This window comes from Paroedura picta, chromosome 3, assembly GCF_049243985.1.
Source record: "Paroedura picta isolate Pp20150507F chromosome 3, Ppicta_v3.0, whole genome shotgun sequence".
In the NCBI taxonomy this organism is placed as follows: Eukaryota; Metazoa; Chordata; class Lepidosauria; order Squamata; family Gekkonidae; genus Paroedura; species Paroedura picta.
This window is the reverse complement of record NC_135371.1, coordinates 153,832,681-153,856,740: the sequence shown is the minus strand read 5'-3', so window position 1 is coordinate 153,856,740 and position 24,060 is coordinate 153,832,681. Positions and strand designations below refer to the sequence as shown.

Here is a 24,060-nt window from a genome sequence, read left to right as displayed (position 1 = left end):
GAACTGCCGCGAGACGGCAAGTCCAAGAGCGTCGGTATACAAATATAATGATTACAAATAAGAATAAAATAAAGAATGCTGCCACCTCTCTGGAATAGTTACTTCTGAGAACCATCGCCACCTTAGTCTTGATTAACAAACTACCTCACAGATGTAAATTCCCGCTGCAACAGCACACATATATGTTCGTGAGGTATCAAGAGACAATTGCACAGGATGCACAAAGGGCTTGATATAACTAACAGTGTCCACGATTCTAAGTCAAGTGTAATTCTTGCCGTCCATGTTAAATATCGATTTTAAAAGATAACACTATGCATGCACATACATTACTTCAAGCTGCAGCAAACGTAAACCCCTCCAGCCCTGTTCAGGATTCCTACCCAGGCCAAAGCCAGCACTATGAAATGTGAATGTATTTCTCCTAGCAGCGTACCATGGAGATCCTCCAAACCAAATAAACATAAAACAATACGCTCAGTCTTATGCTGGCATGCTATTTCAGTTGTGATGTGGACAAGCATTCTTGTTCTGTATAATTTTCCTGCAAGATGAGAATAAATGGCTTCAAGATGTATTGAATAAAAAGGCCGAGTTACGGTGATCTTGCCTCTCTTTTTGTAACCACCAGAAGTAAAAGACTTCAGTGCAAGTCCAATAGCAATTTATGAATTTTTGTATGAATTTTTTAACTTCTGTGAGCTGCTCCAAAACTTAGAGAGGGATGGTGTAAGTAAATAAAGTGGTTGTGGTGGAGAACCAGTTTGGTGTAGTAGTGTAGTGGTTAGGAGTTGGTGTAGTTTGCTGTAGTGGTTAGGAGTGGTGTAGTGGTTAGGAGTGCGGACTTCTAATCTGGCATGCCGGGTTCGATTCTGCACTCCCCCACATGCAACCAGCTGGGTGACCTTGGGCTCATCATGGCACTGATAAAACTGTTCTGACCGAGCCGTGATATCAGGGCTCTCTCTCAGCCTCACCCACCCCACAGGGTGTCTGTTGTGGGGAGAGGAATGGGAAGACGACTGTATGCCACTTTGAGCCTCCTTCGGGTAGGGAAAAGCGGCATATAAGAACCAACTCTTCTTCTAATTTGGGCATGAAATTCTTGTCGCTGTGGGTGGGACTAGATGACACTGGAGGCCCATTACAACTCTGATTTGATGATGTTGACAAGGTTTTCAGGAGATCAGCTTTCAAAGTCAAAAGTTCCTTCAGGCAGAAGTAAAACAGGTTATAAAGAAACGGTTGCCCCCGAAAACAAACGGCTCTTCCCTGAAGACCACTGGGGGGAGCTCGCCCGTTTTACAAGCCGGAACTATCCTTCCTAGTCCCGAATGCCGGAATCTCCTCTTCGAGGGTGCGCAAATGAGACAACGTGGACGACAAAAAGTGTTGCGAGGAGTCGCAAAGGGCGAAGATGAGTTTCAGAGGGCTTGTCGGTCTCCTGCAGAGAGGTAGGGTGGCGTGGCGTGTTTGTCGCTTTGGTGCGAGGGAACCTTCCCCCCGCCTCCCTTTTGTTAGTGTCGGAGGGATGTCCATTTATGGGGGCGCGATGGTACGAAGTTGGTGCCCCCTTGCTAAAAGGTACGGGGGAAAGGGCTTGTGTTAAAGATCGACGAGAGATGGGGAGAAGTCATAACCCCGAAATCTGCGCTTGAGCATGCCTTTTAAAGGAGGCGTGAGCCAGGCAGCTGACCTTGGAACATTTGGTATTATTTATGAACTCTTTTGGCCCTTATCTATAGTGGCTTGCCGCTTGCCTGAAAATTACAAGTGTTTTATTGGGGGAAGGGGGGAGAGAGGGCAGCTTGGAGATGGATGCAGGTCTACTCCAGAGGCAAGGAGAACGAGTCTCGTAGGAACCCAAACAACAAATGAGGACACGTGCGCTTTTCTGCATGGCCGGGTGGCTGCGCTTCATCCCTGTCAGTTCAATCCCGTGATAGGCATGAAAGTGTGCACAGTGCAGCATTGTGAACAGTTTGATTTCTTGTAGTACATTAAAAAAAAGATGGTTTCCTTAGATGAACTGGGATATGAACAAGCAACAGGCTGCACTAGGTAGCTGCAGCCCCCTGTTGCTTGCTCATATCTGAGTTGATGTAGAGCAGAGATTTTCATACTTCTGGGGAAACTGGGTGTGGGGGTGTTCTGAAGAACCTTATCAGTAGCTCTTCAGTGATCAGATCAGACAGTGGATAAAGGTAAAGGTATCCCCTGTGCAAGCACCGGGTCATATCTGACCCTCTAGCGTTTTCATGGCAGACTCAATACAGGGTGGTTTGCCAGTGCCTTCCCAGTCATTACCATTTACCCTCCAGCAAGCAAGCTGGGTACTCATTTTACCGACCTCGGAAGGATGGAAGATTGAGTCAACCTTGAGCTGGCTGCTGGGATTGAACTCCCAGCCTCATGGGCAGAGCTTCAGACAGCATGTGTGCTGCCTTACCACTCTGCGCCACAAGAGGCTCTTTGTTAGTGGATAGCCTTCCCTTAAAAGACTATTGCCAACCTTCACTGATGTTTCTTTGCACTTTCATCTGTAGAGAAGTATTGTGTGCATTTACCAAGGCCTTCGTGAAACTATCAGAACCAGCAGGCCTGGACAACACTCTTCATGAACTGAACAAATGAACTTGAATATGGCTTTGCATCCTCTACAACAGTGGTCCCCAACCTTTTTATCACCGGGGACTGGTCAATGCTTGACAATTTTACTGAGGCCTGGGGAGGGGGTAGTCTTTTGCCGAGGGATTTGGCCGCGGCATGAGTCCCTGCTCCACTTGCTTTCCCTCTAGCGCCCCTGACTTCCCGCCGCCCGCTGGGGGGAGCTGCCAGAAGCAGCTGCGCAATGCCATGCCGAGGGGGAGCCCCAGCCATGGCGGCCGCTGGAAACCACCAAAGGTGAGCCGGCGGCAGAGTGGCAGGGCAACCCTTGAAGCAGCAGCCAAGGAGGAAGATGAGGAGGAACTGCGGCCTGGTACTGACTGATCAACGGACCGGGACTGGTCCCCCGACCAGGGGTTGGGGACCGCTGCTCTACAACACTTAGGACTTCCATAACCAAAGGGGGGGAGGGGAGAAAGCAGGTGTTCCTTGGCAGACAGGTGGTTCTGGAAAGGTAACTGGATTACTAAAAAGATTTCCCCTCCTCCTGTTGCAGTGGGTGGAGCAGGCCCAAGGCATGTACTCAGACCATACATCTTATCTCCCAAATAAAGCCTCAATAATATTTCCCATTTATACATTATTTTATTGAGTATTGGAAGTGGCTCATGTACACTGTTGTGAGGATTAGAGTTGATTTAAAAACACCCGCTACTGTTATTCCCTGTCACGCATTCTCAGTGCTGGCAGTTTACCTGCTGCTGCTTATTGTTTGATCGGGTAGGTGTGGATAAGATAGTAATTATGACTGCAGCCAAATAAAATGGCAGACAGTACAGAAAGTTTTCTCAGATCCCAGGCTGTATTGGGTTCTTGCCTATAGCTGCTTTCATCTCCAGAGTATCATGTTGGAAGAGGGTTTATCGACTAAATCGCTATTAGAAAGGATATTGAAAATGTAAAGTTTAACAGACCTCATGAAAGATTCAGAGATTAACTGAGATTAACAAATGTGGCGTTTGCATTTGCCATCAGCCCCCCCCCCTTTTTTTTCTCTTCCTTTTAGTGGGGTCATGGAAATCGGGTTAGTTTGCATGAACCTGGCCGCCATTCTTGTCTCGCCTTGTTGTGATTAATGTACTATGTTTTATTGTTCTTATTACTGTTTTTAGGGGATTGGTTTTATGTGACCCGCCTCGAGCCTCCGGAGGGAGGCGGGATATAAATTAAAGGATAACAACAACAACAACTTAAAAGATTTCTTGACAATGAAACTGTGTTGTTTGATCTTTGATAATTTTCTGTGTGACCTGATACAGGATTCAGTTAATGGCTTAACTGTTACTGGGAAGGGTGGAATAACTGCAGGTGACTGACATCTGATTCCCCTCTCCCCCCAGGGAGAAAAGGTTTTCTCCGGCCGTCTCAGCTGTATCTTCTGTGGTGTCCGAAGTCAACATCTGCTGAACAGCAGGGCCAAGCTGATTCATCTGTTCCTGAGAACACGAGGGAACCTAAACAATCTCTGGATGATTTGTATACCTCTGAGCAGAAGTCTGCTGTTTTACAGCAACTCAATCTGGCAACGGTGGAAGAACTTTCTGCTGTGAAACCCTTGCAAGGGAGAAAGTCTGTTAATGTAGTAGAGTACAGAAATAAGCATGGGCCATATCAGGATTTACAGAGTTTACTGGAAGTACCTTTCTTTCGACATCAAACAGTTATTAAAGTGTGTGACTTAATTCTTAAGCTCCTTGCAGAAGGTGAAAAGAAAAAGAGGAAAACTGTATCCTTGATGAAATATATCAAGCCAGAAATAGGAAGCGAGAAATTGAAGGTATTCTTTAAGAATAGTGCCCTTTTCATATAACAAATATTAAGGCTACAATCTTTGGCACATCTGGGAGAAAGTCCTACAGAACCCTCTAGGATGGCAATTGTGAATTTCTTAGGTCAGTCAATCCAGCAAGATTATATGCAGTGGCTGAGATTCAAAGAGAACAGGCATGCACAATACAATATTTGATGTAAGGAGTAGACCTCCAATGCTATATCACAAACTACTTTTGAAACATTGTCTTTTCCATGCATATGCCATGCATAGAGTCACTGCTATTTGAAAAAATCCCTTTGTTCCTTCAGAATTAGTACTGAAGCTGTCTGTGTTTTTATGAGAAATATTTATTTATTTATTTATTTATTTATTTATTTATTTATTTATTTATTTATTTATTTATCATACTTCTATACCACCCTCCCCGGAGGCTCAGGGCGGTTTACATTATAACAGAGAACCATACATAAAACACATATCACACATAGGCCAGGCCTGATTCTATCTGGAGTGCAGGAGCAGATGCCCACAATTGCCTGTGTAAGTAGGCTTTGTAATGTTTGTCTTGGTAAACCAATCATACCACTGGAGCTCTTCTTGCATCGTCTCTGAGGGCATAGATCCCATCTCACTTTAAAGGTTAAATATAATCTTTAACTGCTCCTAGCGGAACGGATAAAATATTCTGTTAAGGGCACCAAAGGTGGGCCCTGTCCGTGATGAGGAAGGGTGCCCATAGGCCCCTTCCTCTGGAATGACAATTGGTGGGCCCAATCGGCTGGTGCGAAGCACCTGCCGATTGGGCCCTCCGATTGTCAGTCTGGTGGCAAGGGACCATTGGTCCCTTGCCGCTGGACTGACTAATCGGGAGGCACAAAGCGCCTCCCGATCTGCCCCCCTTCCTCCTTGGCTGCAGCCGCCCGCCTGCTGCCATAACTTCACTCACCTCCACCAGGCTAGGACGCCACATCGCCGTGCCGCTGTACTCTCACCGCCGCACAACGAGACTCTGCACGGCCCCAGGTAGCCTTGACGAGCCACCCCGCGCCAAGCCAAGCCAAGCCCGCATCCTGACCGCTGACTCCCGAGACCCGCCTGAGCCGCCCCACGCCCACGCCGGCCCCGCCGACTCCTGGGCCCCGCTCAAGCCCCTAGCCACGGCCGCGCCGGCCCCGCAGCCCCCGCCAACTCCGAAGAGCCGCTAGCGCCCGCTGCATTAAGACTGCAGCGGGCTTATTTACTAGTTAACTATAAATGAATAAATCAGGGATTCCCAGCCAGGGGTCTGTGGGCTTTCCCCTCCTGCCTTAACGGACTCAGTCACGAGCTAGGGAACCAGTTTCTTTAATTGCTTCCCCTCCCGAGCATGAGTTCTCTTGTGGTTTCTGCACCTGAGAGGGGGCAGAGCCTGCGTGCTTACTCTCCACTTAAACCGCAGGCTGTCTCTCCCCCACTCCCATCTTCCTCGAGCCTGCTGGTTACTGCAGATGGTGATGTCACTTCCCATGACATGCCACTTCCAGGGAGTGTGGCAGGGAGGCATGGCCAGCTGACATCATTTCCAGGGCTCCTCAAAAATTATTCCAGGGGTGCCTCTATAGTCAAAAGGTTTTAAAAGGCTGGGTTAAATGATTAGTGTTGGGACAATATACAAGCCTGTGTCTTGTCACATCTAAGTCAGACATCAGTGTTTATAATCTTCCTACATTAACCCAAATTCTGTATTCTAGATATGTCTACTAGAGTTCTGAGAAGTTTCATGACTGGCACAGGTAGCAAATTTGATGGAGTCTTTTTTTTTTAATACATCCTGAACTTTTCCCATCTCTTCCAGAGTGCCAACAGCATAGTATCCATTGTGTTCAGCACACACAAAATTGCATGGGCTCACATTAACAGACACTTCACTGTTCATGACTGGCAACAGCATGAGTGTACAATGTTTATGAAAGGAACCTATGTGCCATCAGTCTATCTGGAAGAGGTAAGCTACATTTTGATGGAAAGCAGCTTGTGTTTAGAAAGTGTATTCATTCCAGGAACAGTATGGCCCTTTGTCATCCTCAGGTAACTAGTGGGGTCTACAGGCTGTATCTAAAACAGTAAGATTAGACCTATTGATTTTATATGATTTTCCTTTCTTTGAAATTGATACAGAAGAAAATAAAGTGGGACGTTAGGGAATCTGAGGTTCCGTAAAAACAAGGTCCGCTTTTTAAGTGTGTTCAGTTTTTGCATCCTGGCGGTTTAAGCCCACTAGCACTGAGACTCCAAACCTACATCTTGAATTTAGGATATTGTCAAGTAAGGGAGAAAGAGCTCCTTCCAGAGTTTTCCTAATATGCATGCTTTTTAGGAGCTAGTAACCTTTGGGATACTATGAAAAAGGCTGGTAGGCACAGTTCAATAGTTCTTATAAGGACCTTGATGACTGAACTAGAAAACTCAGATTTCCCCCCTCTGCCATGCAGATGGCAAAACTAAAGCTTTGCTTCCATATGTATGTGCTGGAAATGAATGCCTCTGCTGGATGAAAGGGGAGTTAGTAATATATATTTTGATGCATTATATTTTTCAGATTTCTTCTGTAGTATCCAGACTTCCTGAAGCAGATTTTTATGTTTTGGAAAAAAATGGACTTTCTGCTTTGAATACAAATCTGTTTCCAGTGCTGTTGCATCTTCGTACAGTGGAAGCTATGCTGTACGCATTGTTACATAAAACATTTGCACAAGAGGGCCAGGATAAAGTACTAAGTGTGCCCCGAATTTTGGTAGGGAAACACTTTGGGTTGATGATGGGAGACACACGGACTAGTGGAATTTATCTTGTAAAACAGCTTCTTTTAGAATGTGCTACACTAGCTCAGCCTCGTGTGGATTTTCCAAGAGAGAGAGTGGCCAGTTGCATAAGCCTGTTGTCTGCAAACAAGCCACAGCGAGAAGAGGAACTGAGTGATTCATTGCTGCAAGCAGTAGCTTTTTATGAGATGTTAACATCAAATGATAGCACTTAAATCTTTCTGGATTTCCTTCGTGGTTCTCTTGCTTGGATTATGGCATCTATGGTAATTTATCAATGTACCTGATAATTAACTTGTATGCTTTAACTCAACACTATAGCCTAACAAGCCATGATTATAGTGGAAAAGCTTTTAAGAGTTGATGTAAAAGGTCAAAAGTATAGTAGATATTTAGCTACAATGTACAGCTGTATAGTTCTATGAAAAATGAAATCAAGGTTTGCCATTGTGGGTAGTATAACAGTTTGCTATATGTAAATCTAGAATCATAGAATCATAGAATCATAGAGTTGGAAGGGGCCATACAGGCCATCTAGTCCAACCCCCTGCTCAACGCAGGATTAGCCCTAAGCATCCTAAAGCATCCAAGAAAAGTGTGTATCCAACCTTTGCTTGAAGACTTCCAGTGAGGGGGCACTCACCACCTCCTTAGGCAGCCTATTCCACTGCTGAACGACTCTGACTGAGAAAAACTTTTTCCTGATATCTAGCCTATATCGTTGTACTTGAAGTTTAAACCCATTACTGCGTGTCCTTTCCTCTGCAGCCAGCAGAAACAGCATCCTGCCCTCCTCCAAGTGACAACCTTTCAAATACTTAAAGAGGGCTATCATGTCCCCTCTCAACCTCCTTTTCTCCAGGCTGAACATTCCCAAGTCCCTCAACCTATCTTCATAGGGCTTGGTCCCTTGGCCCCAGATCATCTTCGTCGCTCTCCTCTGTACCCTTTCAATTTTATCAATGTCCTTCTTGAAGTGAGGCCTCCAGAACTGCACACAGTACTCCAGGTGTGGTCTGACCAGTGCCGTATACAATGGGACTATGACATCTTGTGATTTTGATGTGATGCCTCTGTTGATACAGCCCAAAATGGCATTTGCCTTTTTTACCGCTGCATCACACTGCCTGCTCATGTTTAGTTTACAATCCACAAGTACCCCAAGGTCTCGTTCACACACAGTGCTACCTAGAAGCGTATCCCCCATCCAGTAGGCATGCTTTTCATTTTTCTGACCCAGATGCAGAACTTTACACTTATCTTTATTAAATTGCATCTTGTTCTCATTTGCCCATTTTTCCATTGTGTTCAGATCTCGTTGAACTCTGTCTCTATCTTCCGGAGTATTTGCCAGTCCTCCCAATTTGGTGTCATCTGCAAACTTGATGAGTAGTCCCTCCACCCCCTCATCTAGATCATTAATAAATATGTTAAAAAGTACCGGGCCGAGCACCGAACCCTGAGGTACCCCGCTACTCACCTCTCTCCAGTCTGATGAAACACCATTGACAACAACTTTTTGAGTGCGGTTCTCTAACCAATTCCCTATCCACCTAACGATCTGAAAATCCAGATTGCAGTCCTTCAACTTATCCATCAGAACATCATGGGGAACCTTGTCAAAAGCTTTACTAAAATCCAAGTAAATGACATCAACCAAATTTCCCCGATCCAGCAAACCTGTTACTTGGTCAAAAAAGGAAACTAGGTTGGTCTGGCAGGACCTGTTGGAGACAAATCCATGCTGACTTCCTTGGATCACCAAATTGTCCTCCAGATGTTTGCAGATCGCTCCCTTTAATATCTGCTCCATTATCTTCCCCACAACAGAGGTCAGACTCACTGGTCTGTAGTTTCCCGGGTCATCCTTCCTCCCTTTTTTGAAGATCGGAATAACGTTTGCTCTTTTCCAGTCCTCCGGGACATCTCCAGTCCTTAAAGAGGTTCCGAAGATGATGGACAAGGGCTGTGCAAGTTCTCTGGAAAGTTCTTTGAGTACTCTCGGGTGCATTTCATCTGGACCAGGGGATTTGAACTCATCCAGTGCAGCTAAATGCCTCTCGACCACCTCTCTATCCATGTTAACCTGCCACCCAGACACTATCCTTTGGCTACAGCCATCTCTAGATGTGCCTAAACACTTAGACCTGTGGGAAAAAACAGATGTAAAATAGGCACTAAGCCTTTCTGCTTTCTCTGCATCTTTCGTTAGAGTTTGTCCATCCGCACCCAACAGCGGGCCTATTGCCTCCTTGACTTTACGTTTGCTCCTCACGTAACTGAAAAATCTTTTCTTGTTAGAATGGGCTTCCCTGGCCAATCTTAGCTCACTCTCAGCTTTGGCCTTTCTGATGATTGATCTACAGTGCCTAGTAACCTGTAGGTACTCTTCTTTAGAGCTCTGTCCTTCCCTCCATTTCCTGAACATTTTCCTTTTCTTTCTTAGTTCCTCTTGAAGTTCTCTGTTCATCCAAATAGGCTTCTTAGAGCTCCTGCAGTGTTTTCGTCTTTCTGGAATAGTCATTGATTGAGCATGCAATAGCTCTTGTTTGAGTAGCGCCCACCCTTCACATGCTCCCTTCCCTTCCAGCATTCTCGTCCATGGTATGACACTCATCATGTCTCTGAGTTTATTAAAGTTTGCCCTACGAAAATCCAACATCCGCGTCTGGCTACAAGCTTCCTTGGCTCCCCATCTATTTAGAAGTGGTATGTTTGAATCCATAAAGTTTTTTAAAGATCATATTTATGATAGTAACATTGCTACTGAATTATGTAAAATGTAGAGAAATGTTGTCAGATTGGCTAATTGGATTGCAGTTAAATGAGTGCCAATATAAGAGTATCTTGGTTTACTTTAAACAGGATGGCTAGGTCTCATTTTTATTTCTGTTGCTGTACAGAGCTTATGTCTGTAGGAGGGGTTATCCTGTCTGTAATCCCAAACAACTGTGCAAAAAAACGGCTAGGCTGAGAGTGAGCTTCACAAATGAGTGGAGATTTGAATATTCATGTCCCCATAGAGTTGGCAACAGTTGCACATTAGAGTGTATACAATCTTTGTTTAACCTCTAGTTCCAGTTCTATCCCAAGTGGGCTACAGTGTTTACTAATATCGTGTGTATACACAGCCTTATTTTCCAAAAATATACAAACGACTCCAGTACTGAAGGTTAACTGTACAACTTATTAAGAACCATTGCTAACATGGATCGTTGATCACATCCTATCATACCTAACAACTCATGTTAGTACCAATGTTTCTAGAAGGTGAAGGCTGGGAAAAAAAAACTTTTCCCTGTAGCTTCAATGTTGGGGAGTAAAGTCCTTAGAATAAGTAAAACATTTTCAAAATCAGGGTGGGCATGCTGTAGCTGTATACAGCTCTTAAATCCAATATGTGTTTCTGCACCTAGAAGGATCCTTAATCTTCATGAGGGGCTTTCCTGGCATCTCAGTTGTTGCATACCTTCCGTTGACTTTTTGACCTGGCTCTTTTTTTGTGGTTGATTCTACCTCAACCTTAAACCAGTGTGACATACATTCCCAGAATAGGTAACAAAGATGGGGCAGAAAATGTACTAAAGCATCAAGAGGTTAGCTCAGAGTTTTCCTGGGGACTGAGCTCTCTCTAAATTGACCCATAGCCACAAAAGGAAAAAGATAGCATCTAGCTGGAACTAAGGGACATGTACTAAGAGAGAGGTGGCCAGACTGTGGCTTCCCAGTTGTCAATGGACTACAATTCCCAAGAGCCCCTGCCAACATGTGCATCTGGAAAGCCACAATCTGCCCCCCCCCCCAGTACTAAGGTATTATCAGCTTGCAGTTTTCTCTGAAGTGTGGGGTATATATTTGTGCTTTTGATTGTACAAAACTAAGACATTTATAACTTTTAAATATCACAAATATTGCAGTTTTATATACAAAATCATAGGGAACACATTTTAGGTTATTAAAATTGCAAAATTAGTTTTGGTTTGACAGTATAGTAAAGTATTCCAACTATTGGGGAGGTGGTGGGGAGACAAGAAAAATTGTTCCCCGTGGCTTCAAAATTACTGGAAATTTTACATGTTTATTTTATGTACTTAACAGCAATCTGGGGCCTTAAAAGTAAATATCTGAAAACAGTATCTTTGAGATGTCTGATACCTATGAAGAAAAACACAATAGAAGATTTTAAGTCAAATCACTCTACAATTAAATGTGATGAACTATCTGTTAGTCATTTAAAATGCTTGAAAATCAGTCCAGTATTATCCTAGACAGCATCCTAAAAAGCAGAGACATCACCCTGCCAACAAAAGTGCGTTTAGTCAAGGCTATGGTATTTCCAGTTGCAATGTATGGCTGCGAAAGTTGGACCATAAGGAAGGCTGAGCGTCAAAGAATTGAGGCTTTTGAACTCTGGTGCTGGAGAAGACTCTTGCGAGTCCCTTAGACTGCAAGGCGAACAAACCAGTCAGTCCTAGAGGAGATCAGCCCTGACTGCTCTTTAGAAGGCCAGATCCTGAAGATGAAACTCAAATACTTTGGCCACCTCATGAGAAGGAAGGACTCCCTGGAGAAGAGCCTAATGCTGGGAGCAATCGAGGGCAAAAGAAGAAGGGGACGACAGAGAATGAGGTGGCTGGATGGAGTCACTGAAGCAGTAGGTGCAAACTTAAATGGACTCCAGGGAATGGTAGAGGACAGGAAGGCCTGGAGGATCATTGTCCATGGGGTCGCGATGGGTCGGACACGACTTCGCACATAACAACAACAACATTATCCTGTCAGACATCTGTTACATGAGCATGCTGCTGCTGCCTTGGAAAGATGATTCACATAACAATAATATGAGAAATCTTTGCTTTCAAACAGGGTACTAGTGGATATTTCAGCCCGTAAAGAGAAGTGTGTTTTGAAGGGAGTTGAAGAAAACACAAAAGTACTTTCACATTTATACGGATTATTTTATGCCATCAGTTTAACATTTTAAATCTAAAGATACTCTACACTGAAGCCTCGTCCAGGTATTTATTACTTCATTGCAGGTATAAAAAGAAATGCCACTGAGACTGGTAAAATATAAAATACAGTATAAAATATTCAGAATTACATATAAATACTATTACAACCTCCAAGAACTGTTGACATAAAAGCATGCCTCACACAGAAGTGAAGCTTTACAACAGAATATCTCACCATGTTGGAGACAAATCTGTTATACATACAGAGCTATAAAACCAAGTTAAGCAGTTTTGCAGTTTAATTAAAAGAGATTTCAGTCATCTGGCTTCTATTTTCTAGGAAGTAGAAAATTTATGATAAAATTGGAAGAGTGCCTTAGGAGTCAAACTGCCCAGACTGAAAGGATGACGTTTATTCCGTCATTATTGGAACACTGCTAGTGTAGATTTCAGTACAATAAGAAAGTTCAGCACCAATACAGTACATATATACAGGCTTGTGTTTTTAAATAGAATCAAAATATAAACAGACTTTTGAATATACATTAAAAATGATTTTATATGTACAAAAGTTTAGTGGCATCAACCACTTTATGGAAAATCAGCTGCCAGACTGTTCAAAACTTCTCGTGGAAAATCACAGTGAATGCCTTCAAGGTAATGGAGAAATCTGTTTGACAAATTAAAAAAAACAATGGGACATTAAAAACAAAAAGCAGTTTTGTTAGGAATCCAGAAAGCAGTATTACGAACATGACCATTTCCCTCCCATGTTAGTAAGTGCAATTTAAGCCTCTCCGACTCACGCATCCTGCTACAGCAAAGCTCACCTCCTTTTTGTTTTCCCTTGTTCCTTCTGCTTCTCTGACTTACAGATGTTGCGGAGAATAGGCAGGTATTCTATTACACTGGCTTGTCTGTTGCTCAGATTGAAAGGAATTCTACTGGAAAAGGCAGCTTTGATTATTTCCAATCTCTTCTGGGCTTTTTCACGAATGCTGTGGAAGAAAAGCATGTTGTTTCTTATTCTAGCTCTAGGTTAATTAGAAAGATAGAAGATTTTATGTTTTTTATATGTGGGCCCATTGAGTGTACAAACAGTGATTTGGGGCAGTGGTCCCCAACCCCTGGTCCTGGGACCGGTACCGGTCCGTGGATCAGTCGGCAACTGGCCGTGTCTCCTCCTCATCCTCCTCCCTGGCTGCTGCCTCGGGGGCTGCCCTGCCATTCTGCCGCCGGCTCACCTTTGGTGCTCTCCAGCAGCTGCCATGGCTGGGGATCCCCCTTGGTGTGGCACTGCACAGCTGCTGATGGCAGCGCCCCGCAGTGGGAAGTCAGGGGCACCGGCAGGAAAGCAAGCAGAGCAGGGGTTCAGGCGCCCCCCCCCCCCAGGCCTCAGTAAAATGATCAAGCGTTGACCCCAGTGATAAAAAAGTTGGGGACCACTGATTTGGGGTACATGCCTCTGCTACTTGTGTGTGGGGGGGTCTGCTGTCCCCAAGAGCTGTCTTTCAAGGGGCATTTGAGCTTATATCTACATGCCAAATGTACTATGATAAACAATTTTAAAGTGTGGCAATCTTAATTAAATTAAACAGGCCTCCTAACTAATGCCAAAACTAATTTTCGATTCAAGTCACTTTAACTAGATATAACCCTAAAGTATGTTAAACAGATGCAAAGAGATTTGTAGGTTTCAGAGACAAAACAAAACAAAAGCAACAGACTATATAATTCAACTGATCACAATATGAGTTAGGTCACATTTAGAAATGTTAATATAGTTTTTGCTGAAATCACAATCAAGATAGGTTATGGTTAACATGCCACTGAAGAAAGGAAAAAGCTGTCTACAGCAACAATAGATCTTTAATAATTTGCTATTTATCTATCACATTTGTATCCTCATCCCTCTCCTCTGAATGAGACTTGGGGTGGCTGACATAAAATACACCAATCAGAACAACACAAGAATAATAAATTATCTTTAAATGAAATCTATCAATTATCAAGCTAAGTAGAATGATGAATACACTGCTGAAGTATACCAGCTGCCTGGTGGATCACAATCACGCCAAGGTCCCTAAAAAAGAGCAACCTTGGATGCCCAGCAGAACCTAGGGAGATCCTGCAACACACACACTTCTTTGGGCTTCTGGTTCCACAGGTCAGGGTCTGCTATTGAGAAGGCCCTTGCGCTTGTAGACACAAGGTGTGCAGTTGGTTGCCCAGGGACGTTCAATAAATGCCTAGATAAAGATCAGAGAAGATGGGGAGGATCATGCCAGAAGAGGCAGTCACAAAGGCATGAGGGTCCCCAGGTCATTGAGGGCTTTAAAGGTATCAACACTTTTGCCTTGGCACCAGAAACTAATTGGGAGTCGGTGCAGCTGTGGTAGAATAAGCGTTACATGCTGTTGACCAGGATGCTCCTGTCAGCAATCTGGCAGCTGTGTTCTGGACCAATTGCAGCTTCTGAAGAATCTTCAAAGGTAGCCCTGAATAGAGCACATTAGAGTAGTTCAGCCTCGAGGTGACTGCTGAGTGAAATACTGCAGCAAAGTCCTCCTGAGACAAATAGGGAACTGGGCCTAGCATAGATGGTAAAATGCAGGCTTTCTTACTGCGGACATATATTAGTCCATGCAGAGAAAAGAATCAAGCCATACTATCAAATTCCTGACTGAGTAGACTGTAGAAACATAGACCCCATCAGGGATCGGTAGAAGTAGCCATCCCAGTGCTCCAGGATTCCCCAGCCACATAGTTGCTGTCTTAGATGGATTTAGCTTTAACAAACTCTCACATAGCCATTCTACCTCTGCATCCAGGCCAAGAATGAAATTCCAGTTACCCGTTGCTTCTTAAATAAGAGGTAGAGCTGGCTGTCACCTGTATATTGATGGCATACCACTCCAAACCTGACAATATTCACCAGAGGGCACATACAGATGCTAGATAACTCTGGAGAGATGATCAATCCCTGTTGAACTCCACAGGTTAGGGCCCGCCGGACTAGGGGAGGGCCTGGACTGGACATTTCTGATTTGGTTTGGGATTCAGGGATGTTCCCAATCCCCATTAACCCAACCCCCTGAAACAGATTGATCCAGTTCACACTGGTCCGTTTTGCTTCCCCCCTCTTAAAACCAGGGGGAAGCCAAACTGCAAACTAAAATGGCTTTCAAAACTTGACTGTCCTCTCAAACTCACTGCACATTCCTACATCAGCAGCATTTACAGCAGGGCTCCCTATGTCAGACATCTGCAGGGCAGCCAAGCGCCTTTGTAACCTGGACCAGGGAGGGTGAAACAGTTGCCCTCAGAGATCTAGCCCCTGCCGGGTTCTCTGTCCTCCACCAGTCTCGGACAGCGGGGTGGGGAGGAGGGGTGGCATAAGGATAAAGGGCCCCCTCCGGGAGATAATCAACCTATCTCTCACAACGAGAGAATTCCCAGAGGGATTGAAAGAGGCTGTGGTACGCCCACTACTGAAAAAAAACATCTCTAGATCCGAGAGAGCCTAACAATTACAGACCTGTTTCGCATTTAGCGTTTCTGGGGAAGATGATTGAAAGGGCAGTCGCAAACCAACTGACGGAATACCTGGAAGAAGCTTAGGTCCTAGACCCATCCCAGTCAGGTTTACGGCCTGGCCATGGGGTAAAGACAGTGCTAGTTGCCCTGATGGACAACCTCCATCGCCAGTTGGACCGAGGCGGGTCGGCACTGCTGATATACTAGACCTCTCAGCAGCGTTCGACACAGTCGATCATGAGCTACTAGCTCGCCGCCTCATCGATGCCAGAATACGAGGGACAGCCCTTCAGTGGCTGATCTCCTTCCTCCAGGATCATGGACAGAGGGTAGCAATAGGAGAAAGAACATCAGACCGCTGACAACTTACTTGTGGAGTACCACAGGGAGCGGTCCTCTCTCCTATCCTATTCAACATCTTTATGCGCCCTCTTGCACAATTGGTACGGAAGTTTGGACTGGGTTGCCATCAATATGCAGATGACACCCAGCTCCTCCTCCTGATGGATGGCCGCCCTCACTCTCCCCCAGAAGCATTAGCCAGCTGCCTAGAAGCAGTGACGAGATGGCTCAAGCAGAGTCGTCTGAAGCTCAATCCTTCAAAGAGGTCCTGTGGCTGGGTAGGAAGGGCCCATGTGAGGAAGCGGGCCTGCCTGCCCTGGATGGTGTGCAGCTCTCTATGGCTCACTCCGCCAGGAACCTAGTCATGATTCTGGACACTTCCCTCACAATGGAAGCCCAGCTCACAAAGGTAGCGCGGCTGGCATTCTACCACCTCCGCCAAGCCAAGCTACTAACGCCCTACCTGGCCCTGGAACACCTAGCCACAGTGATCCATGCGACGGTCACCTCTAGACTGGACTTCTGTAACTCGCTCTACGCAAGCCTGCCCTTAGTCTTGACCCAGAAGCTACAGATGGTTCAAAATGCAGCAGCCAGGATCCTCACTGCAACACCGTAGAGGTCCCACATCCGGCCCATTCTCCATCAACTGCAGTGGTTGCCAGTTGAATTCCGGATCAGACTAAAGGTTCTGGTAATTACCTTCAAGGCCATACGCGGTCAGGGCCCAGTGTACCTGAGGGATCGCCTCCCTGCCTACACCCCCAAAAGAGCCCTGCGCTCCACTGCTACCAACCAGCTAAAGGTCCCTGGCCCTAAAGAAGTCCGCCTAGTCTCAACCAGGGCCTCTCTGTTATGGCCCCCACCTGGTGGAACGAGCTCCCAGAGAAGATCAGGGCCCTGACGGAGCTTAAACAGTTCCGCAAGGCCTGCAAGGAGGAGCTCTTCCGCCAGGCATTCGGTTGAGACCAGATATATATAACCAACAGCGACCAAAGGGGCCCTGCCCCCCACCCCCCCTCAGAACACCACCTATACACTCTGGACCTGTTTGTATGTTGCAACGTTGTATTGTTTATTGGTTATACAATTATAATGTTATATGTTTACAATTATCAGTTATTGCACGGTTACTCAAATGTTTTATAAGACTGTTCCATGTATTCTTATGTTATTATGTAAACCGCCCTGAGCCCCCGGGGACGGCGGTATATAAATATAATAACTAACTAACTAACTAACTCACTCCCTGGATGTCGACTCAACGAAGGAGACAGCGGTTGGGAAGGCGATTTTAAGATCAATACTCCGTACATAGCCCATCTCCGAAGTGAGTGATCTTGTTAGTCTCCCATGTGGGACTGCACAGAACCCATGAAGATGAAAACACGGTTGCACTTACCTGTAACTGTTGTTCATCGAGTGGTGTTCTGTGCAGTCACACAACCCTCCCTCCATCCCCGCTGGGCCGCTACGTATTGATCGTAATGCGTGGCAAAGGGAAGGACTGAGGGAAGAGTGCTGGCTCCTCCCACATCACGTGACTTTAGGCGGGAAAGTCACTCTGTGAGAGGAGGGGCGAGCACTCTTGGGAGACTTTTGAGCTTTAAGCTAGCTAGTCATATCTCCGAAGCAGGCCTGCGATTCCGCAGTACCCATGTGGGACTGCACAGAACCCACGAAGATGGAGAAAGAATTTTGGATGAGAATTCACACACACACCCATCTTCCTGTTTGCAGTTGATGAAGGACTGAGTATCCTGGGGGAGTCAGCTGAGTGACAGCCACCACTTCATCTACCTAGATATCAGTCAAGCATGCCAGATCAAAATTGCCGTTCCCAATAAAGTGCTGTGCATGATTCTGTAGAAATAAATCATCACATGGCATTTCTCCAGTGCTTCTGCTGTAAGAACTTGGTAAGCTTCAAGATTTTCAGTTAAGGCTCCTTACAAAGAGGGAGTTATCTGGTCTTAATTATTAAGTTAACACCTAACAACAATATAATTAAATTTAACCTAGTGTCCAAAATAAGTCATGGTAAAATTACAACCTTTGAAAATCAGCACCTGAAGTTTCCTGTGCAAAAGTATTTCTAGACATTTAAGCTCTGAATTTGAGCAATTGATGAATTAAAGAGGGAAACATGTATTGTCCAAGGTATGGCATATTACTTAGACTTAACACCAACAGTAGACCGACATTTCATCTTAAGTGTAATATGGATCTTAATGGTAAGTTAAGTTTGGAAACACAGATTTTCATATTAATCTTTTTCTCTGTATAACCTATATTTAAAGAAAATACAAGATGGGACACCAGTGATACCTTATGCCACAAAAATTGGTCAAAATCTACAAATCATGCATTGCTGTTGTAACTCTTCAAATTATATTTCATGCACATGTGAAAATAGTTGCTAAACTAGTATAGGGTTTGGGAATTGATGTAAGTTTGAGACCAGAAACACGATTACTTAACTATGTTTAAGTAGTCCTTGAAAGGTACCACGGGTATGGTAACTTGATGACAGCAGCTGGTTATGGATTGAAAAAACAAGGCTTTTTTTAAAAACAGGTAACTGCTGTCCCAAATGGAGCTGATGCACAGCACAGAATCATCATTAAAACCTTTAACTGAAAGAGTAGAAAGGTGATCTCCGGCCTCAAAGAAGCATGTCGGACCTCAACAAGGGCCAGAGCCTTTTCCATCCTGGCCCCCACCTGGTGGAACGAGCTCCCTGAAGAGATGAGCACAATTTCACAGGGCCTTTGCTTGAAGCCCACTGACCCAAGAACATCTGCTGGTCTCCCCCTCAGATACCCCCTTCCTTCCATGACTGAAATAATCTGACTTCTGTCAAAGTTACCGTTCCTGTTGAAATATTGTTCTAGAATCATAGAATTATAGAGTTGGAAGGGACCTCATGGGTCATCTAGTCCAACCCCCTGCACTATGCAGGACACTCACATCCCAATCGCTCATCTACTGTAACCTGCCAACTCCTTTGCCTTCACAGAATCAATCAGTTGATATGTTATGCTATGATTGTTATATTTGTTATGATGTTCTATGTAACTATCCTATGGTGTTTTATGTAAATTGCCCAGAGCCATATAGAAGGGCGGTATAAAAATCTTCTAAATAAATAAATTCTTTTTGGCTTGACTGGTGCTTAACAAGCAAATTGTTAAATATTGTTTAAAAGCTATTTAAAGTACATTGCAATTTGGAAATCCAAAGCAAATTTGAAATGCTTTGTACTGACAAATTTTTCGAAGAAAATGTAGCCTAAACGAAGGGCTTAAAATATTAAACTTTTAAACAAGGCCAGAGCAAATAAATGTAAAACGGCTCTTCATACTAGTCACATACTATCTTGACACATCAAAAAGACATCCTTTCTCCCACAACTCCTCCTTCACACAACAAATGTCAGAAGTGTTTTGCACTTACTTGGATTTAGCTGCCGACTGACCAAAGTGTAAACTGGTCTGCTCTTCTGAAATACAGAGTGTCAGTTCTTCAAAATCATCCTTTCCAGCATCCAAACAGCTTTGCATGGCTTCTGAAACATCCTTAAAACATTTCTTGAAGGCCAGTGCCTCCATAGATGCTTTCAGTTCACTGCTGTTTTTGGAACTCCACCAATCTGTGCGCTCTTCACTAAACTCATCAGACAGGCCATTTTTCATTTCGCCTTTTGTCCAGATAAATTCCTCATACTGACATGATTGTTTCGATTCTTGAGTCTTATTACTTAAGCAATAGTCTAAGACAGACATATTTTCCACAAATTCCCCTAGTGAATTTAGGCACCGGAATGCATGAGCTGAGCCTTTCGCTTCTGCCATTCCACTGCTCAATGTTATTGTGCTATCAGCTGCAGGTTTCAATCCACCCTTTTCTTCTTCCATGCATAATCTGGATACATCAGATGACACAGTGATGAACCCAGAATAGTCCAGCTCACTCTCAAATAAGTCGCTATCATCCAATAAAGCTATCCTCCTCCGGCGCTTGGTCTGTTTAGACTTTTTCATGGCACTGGCTTCCTCCAAGCAGTCACCGTCAGGGGGTGCATAATTTGAAACATTTTCTGTAATTGGAGCTGGTTTGGAAAGTACAGTAACTGGTAATGGTAAAATTAACTCAAGATTACTATAAATAAAGTCTACATTCTTCACCTGGAATTCCGTGAGGAGATGTATTAGCTTGCTCCAGTCTTCTTTGGATGTGATTTCATGCTGTGAAAAATGGAAATAAGTAATAATTATTTTTAGTTTTAAAAAAACAGATCCTTTAAATGTTTTTAGAAGTATTTTCCAAGCATCATCACAATTGTCCCCCCCCCCCGTTCCACCTGTATGAGACTAAAAATCAAGAGCTTATTAACTTGAAAAAAACTAATTGTGTTCTGTATCTAATAAGGTTCATTAATGTCTAGAATAACGAATGCCTTCAAAGCATCTTTAAAACCATTTTAATAAAAGGTTTGGTTCATTTTCTGAAATCTGGAAAACCATAGTAAATCAGTGCCCTTTGATGACTGGAAAGCAACAAAAAGCATACCTTAAGAAATGACAGCAAGTCTTCTGAAGGCAAAAAAATGTTCTTCAGGCCAAGCAAGTTTTCAATGCAGCCCGTGTCACACTTTGGAATTTTTAAGAGAGGCAGCTCAGTAGCTTTGGAATTAGCAGGATCATCAGCGCAAACAATCTGTTCCATGCCACGTGCTTTCTTGTCCCCTCCTAACAAAAGTTTTATGTTAAACACACAGAAATGATAAACTATGATAGCTGCATAGTGATTTCAACTATTTTATTTAAAGCAAGCAATTCCTGGTATTGTTTTAAATACAACTGTTTCAAATACAGATTTTCTTTTCCCCAATGAGATTGCTGTTTGCTTCTGCAAGTCTAATTACTCTTGTTACAGATTCATTGGTACAGCTGTCATCTCAACCACTGGACATCTGACTCCTCTCACCAGCACAGCAGCCATAAATGAAAGGCCAAGGGGAAGAAGGCAAAAAACTTAATCCCATGCTTGCTACTGGTTAAGCTCAACTGATCCCCCCCCCACTTTTCTGTAAACATAATTATGTTTATTTATTATAATAACCAAATTTGCTGTATTATATAATTGCTTTGAGAAGCAATGGGATGAAATTAATTCAAAAGAAATTCCACCTAAACATCCGTAAGAAGTTCCTGTCAGCGCGGTTTCTCAATGGAACAGGCTTCCTTGGGAGGTGGTCGGTTCTCCATCTTTGGAAATTTTTAAACAGAGGCTGGATAGCCATCTGACGGAGAGGCTGATTCTGTGAAGGCTCAAGGGGGTGGCAGGTTGCAGTGGATGAGCGATAGGGTGTCCTGCATAGTGCAGGCGGTTGGACTAGATGACTCAGGAGGTCCCTTCCAACTCCATTATTCTATGATTCTATAAGTTTAGGGAGCTCCAGTAAAAAAAAAGGGGCCTCTAACATTCAAAATTGTTTCTTTCTCCAATCAAAAATAACATACAAATTGCATATCATTGTTTTTACATTTCCATTATATGTAATAAAAAATGATGACATAGTCAGAGATGGATTTAAGATTTTTTCCTCTATTACCAAGTCATACTTACCACGAAGCACTAGGTTTTTTTCTTTCAGATAACCACCTCCACTCCTAACCCAGAATTGTAAGTGGAGAATACTTTGTCTGATATCACCATTATTGGTAGTTAGCAAAGCAGCCAAGTCATCTATTTCTGTTCTTAGATTCTCAGCCAAACACAGAACTTGGAGGTAGCTAGCAACATTTATCTAAAATAAAATGAGTTGAAAATTAACAATACTTAATGGTAACACACGCACAAAGCACATTCTTTTACGTGGGTTGGATTTAAACTCCTACAAATTAAAAGGATTTGTGAAAAATGGATCTTTCTTGATTTCCCGTTCCTTTGGTATTTGCATAAAGTTACTGCTGAGGATGGGGGGTGGTCTTCAGAACAATGTCATGTGACACAAGAAGTAACCACAAGAAGAGGGATCCAGACAAAATCACCCTGCTTTGCATGGGTGGAAAGGAAAATTTGCTTTGTTCTCAAAATTGTGTTCATATCTGGACCATATTTTGAGTACTATTTATATTATCCAAATGTACAAAAAAATAATTTTGATACATGCATGCTGATGAAAAATGGAATGAGTAATGTAATGTAATGAGTTTGGCCAAGGGGGAAGGCATGGTTCCACAGGATTACAACTGCACCAACATAGCCTAAGTAGCTTTCATATATTTTTTTAAAAAATTAATCAAGCCTCCCTAAGTTAAAAAAATAAGAGCCTCTTGTGGCGCAAAGTGGTAAGGCAACTGTCTGAAAGCTTTGCCCATGAGGCTGGGAGTTCGATCCCAGCAGCCGGCTCAAGGTTGACTCAGCCTTCCATCCTTCCGAGGTCGGTAAAATGAGTACCCAGCTTGCTGGGGGGTAAACGGTAATGACTGGGGAAGGCACTGGCAAACTACCCCGAATTGAGTCTGCCAAGAAAACGCTACAGGGCGTCACCCCAAGGGTCAGACATGACCTGGTGCTTGCACAGGGGATACGTTTACCTTTACCTTTAAGTTAAATTACACTCACACTGATTCATATGAACAAATAAGTAGACAAGAATATTATTTTGTACAATAAAAGAACTGCACAATTATTACAGAATTAATTACATATACATTTTAACCATCTACACATTAAAACTGTAGTTGCAATAATGGTTGTACTAAAGAAACAGTAATCTTCCATTCCAAAATGGAAAGTCTTACCAAAGAAGGAACAGTGAAGGTGATTTCCTCAAACAAGCCATCAAATATTAAGCTGAATGATGGATCTATAGGAAAAGATAAACGATTACCACTTTTATTAACAACTTTTCCTCTCAAAGTGAATCAAAATAACTAGAACTTAAATGTATCCTTTATCAATATTATAAAGGTTACAAGACGACACTAAAAAATTATAAGAAGATCAGAAGGAAACGAAGATTTATTCAAGGCTTGAGCTTTGGAGTGCAAGCACTCTTCCTCAGACCAAGAAGAGTGCTCGCACTCGAAAGCTCACACCTTGAATAAATCTTTGTTGGTACCAGTAGACTCTGATTTGGTTTTCTTGTGCTGCTTCAGACCAACACGGCTACCCACTTGAATGAATCTCTGAAATACACCATGATTAGGACCTCTAAAGGCTACAATCTAGCTTGTAATGAAACATCACTCACACTGTACATTTCTTGAAATGGCAACCATTCACCCAATTAAGCCCCAAAAGAAAATTTTCAAAGCATATATTCAATGAGTTTAAAATATTTACGAGAACTTTTTTGAAATTATTATTACTCACCATTAGTAGTAAGAATGACAGGCCTCTTAGTAGTTGCCATGAATGTCTTTATTGCATTTAGAAATCCAACATCTTCATCAAATATTATATCAACCTATGGGGTGTGAAAGATGTTTAGTCATGCAACCGGTCTTGGCCAGTTAGAGTTCTATATGAAGGATATCTAACTTTCTACATTAAGAAAAGCAAAAAATTTAGAAAGATCATCATAACGTTTCCTATTAGTCAAGAAGGTGTTTTACTCCATTTTAATCTACCCAGAGGATGGCTTACAATTGCCTTCTCTTCCTCTCCTCACAACAGTCACCTTGTGAGGCAGTTGAGTAACTTTGAATAGACATATTTTCACTTTACCTTTCACTTAAAAAAAAAAATATCAGACATTTTAAATTTTAGTTTTACTTCTTAGAAAATAGTCTAAAACAATTAATAAAAGTATGAAATATTTCCCATAATCTGCACAGGGTTAAAGAAGAAGAGTTGGTTCTTATATGCCGCTTTTCCCTACCCGAAGGAGGCTCAAAGCGGCTTACAGTCGCCTTCCCATTCCTCTCCCCACAACAGACACCCTGTGGGGTGGGTGAGGCTGAGAGAGCCC

The 24,060-nt window shown here is 43.4% G+C and overlaps 2 protein-coding genes across 2 annotated transcripts in view; one reads left to right on the top strand and one right to left on the bottom strand.

Moving 5' to 3' along the window:
- Positions 1–1,265: 1,265 nt before the first annotated feature.
- TEFM (transcription elongation factor, mitochondrial) lies at positions 1,266–8,120 on the top strand. Its single transcript, XM_077328736.1, has 4 exons — positions 1,266–1,454; positions 4,008–4,444; positions 6,276–6,425; positions 7,020–8,120. Exons 1-4 carry the CDS (start codon positions 1,418–1,420, stop codon positions 7,455–7,457), a joined length of 1,062 nt encoding a protein of 353 aa, XP_077184851.1. The 5' UTR covers positions 1,266–1,417; the 3' UTR covers positions 7,458–8,120.
- Positions 8,121–12,250: 4,130 nt separating this feature from the next.
- Positions 12,251–24,060, bottom strand: part of ATAD5 (ATPase family AAA domain containing 5) — a 34,289-nt gene continuing 22,479 nt past the window's right edge. Inside the window, exons 17-23 of the mRNA XM_077328735.1 lie at positions 23,463–23,556; positions 22,889–22,953; positions 21,708–21,888; positions 20,649–20,827; positions 19,533–20,323; positions 13,028–13,195; positions 12,251–12,867 (exon numbers count right to left, since the gene is read on the bottom strand). Coding sequence (XP_077184850.1) covers positions 12,789–12,867; positions 13,028–13,195; positions 19,533–20,323; positions 20,649–20,827; positions 21,708–21,888; positions 22,889–22,953; positions 23,463–23,556 — 1,557 coding nt within the window. The 3' untranslated portion in view covers positions 12,251–12,788. The remainder of the gene's footprint in view (positions 12,868–13,027; positions 13,196–19,532; positions 20,324–20,648; positions 20,828–21,707; positions 21,889–22,888; positions 22,954–23,462; positions 23,557–24,060) is intronic.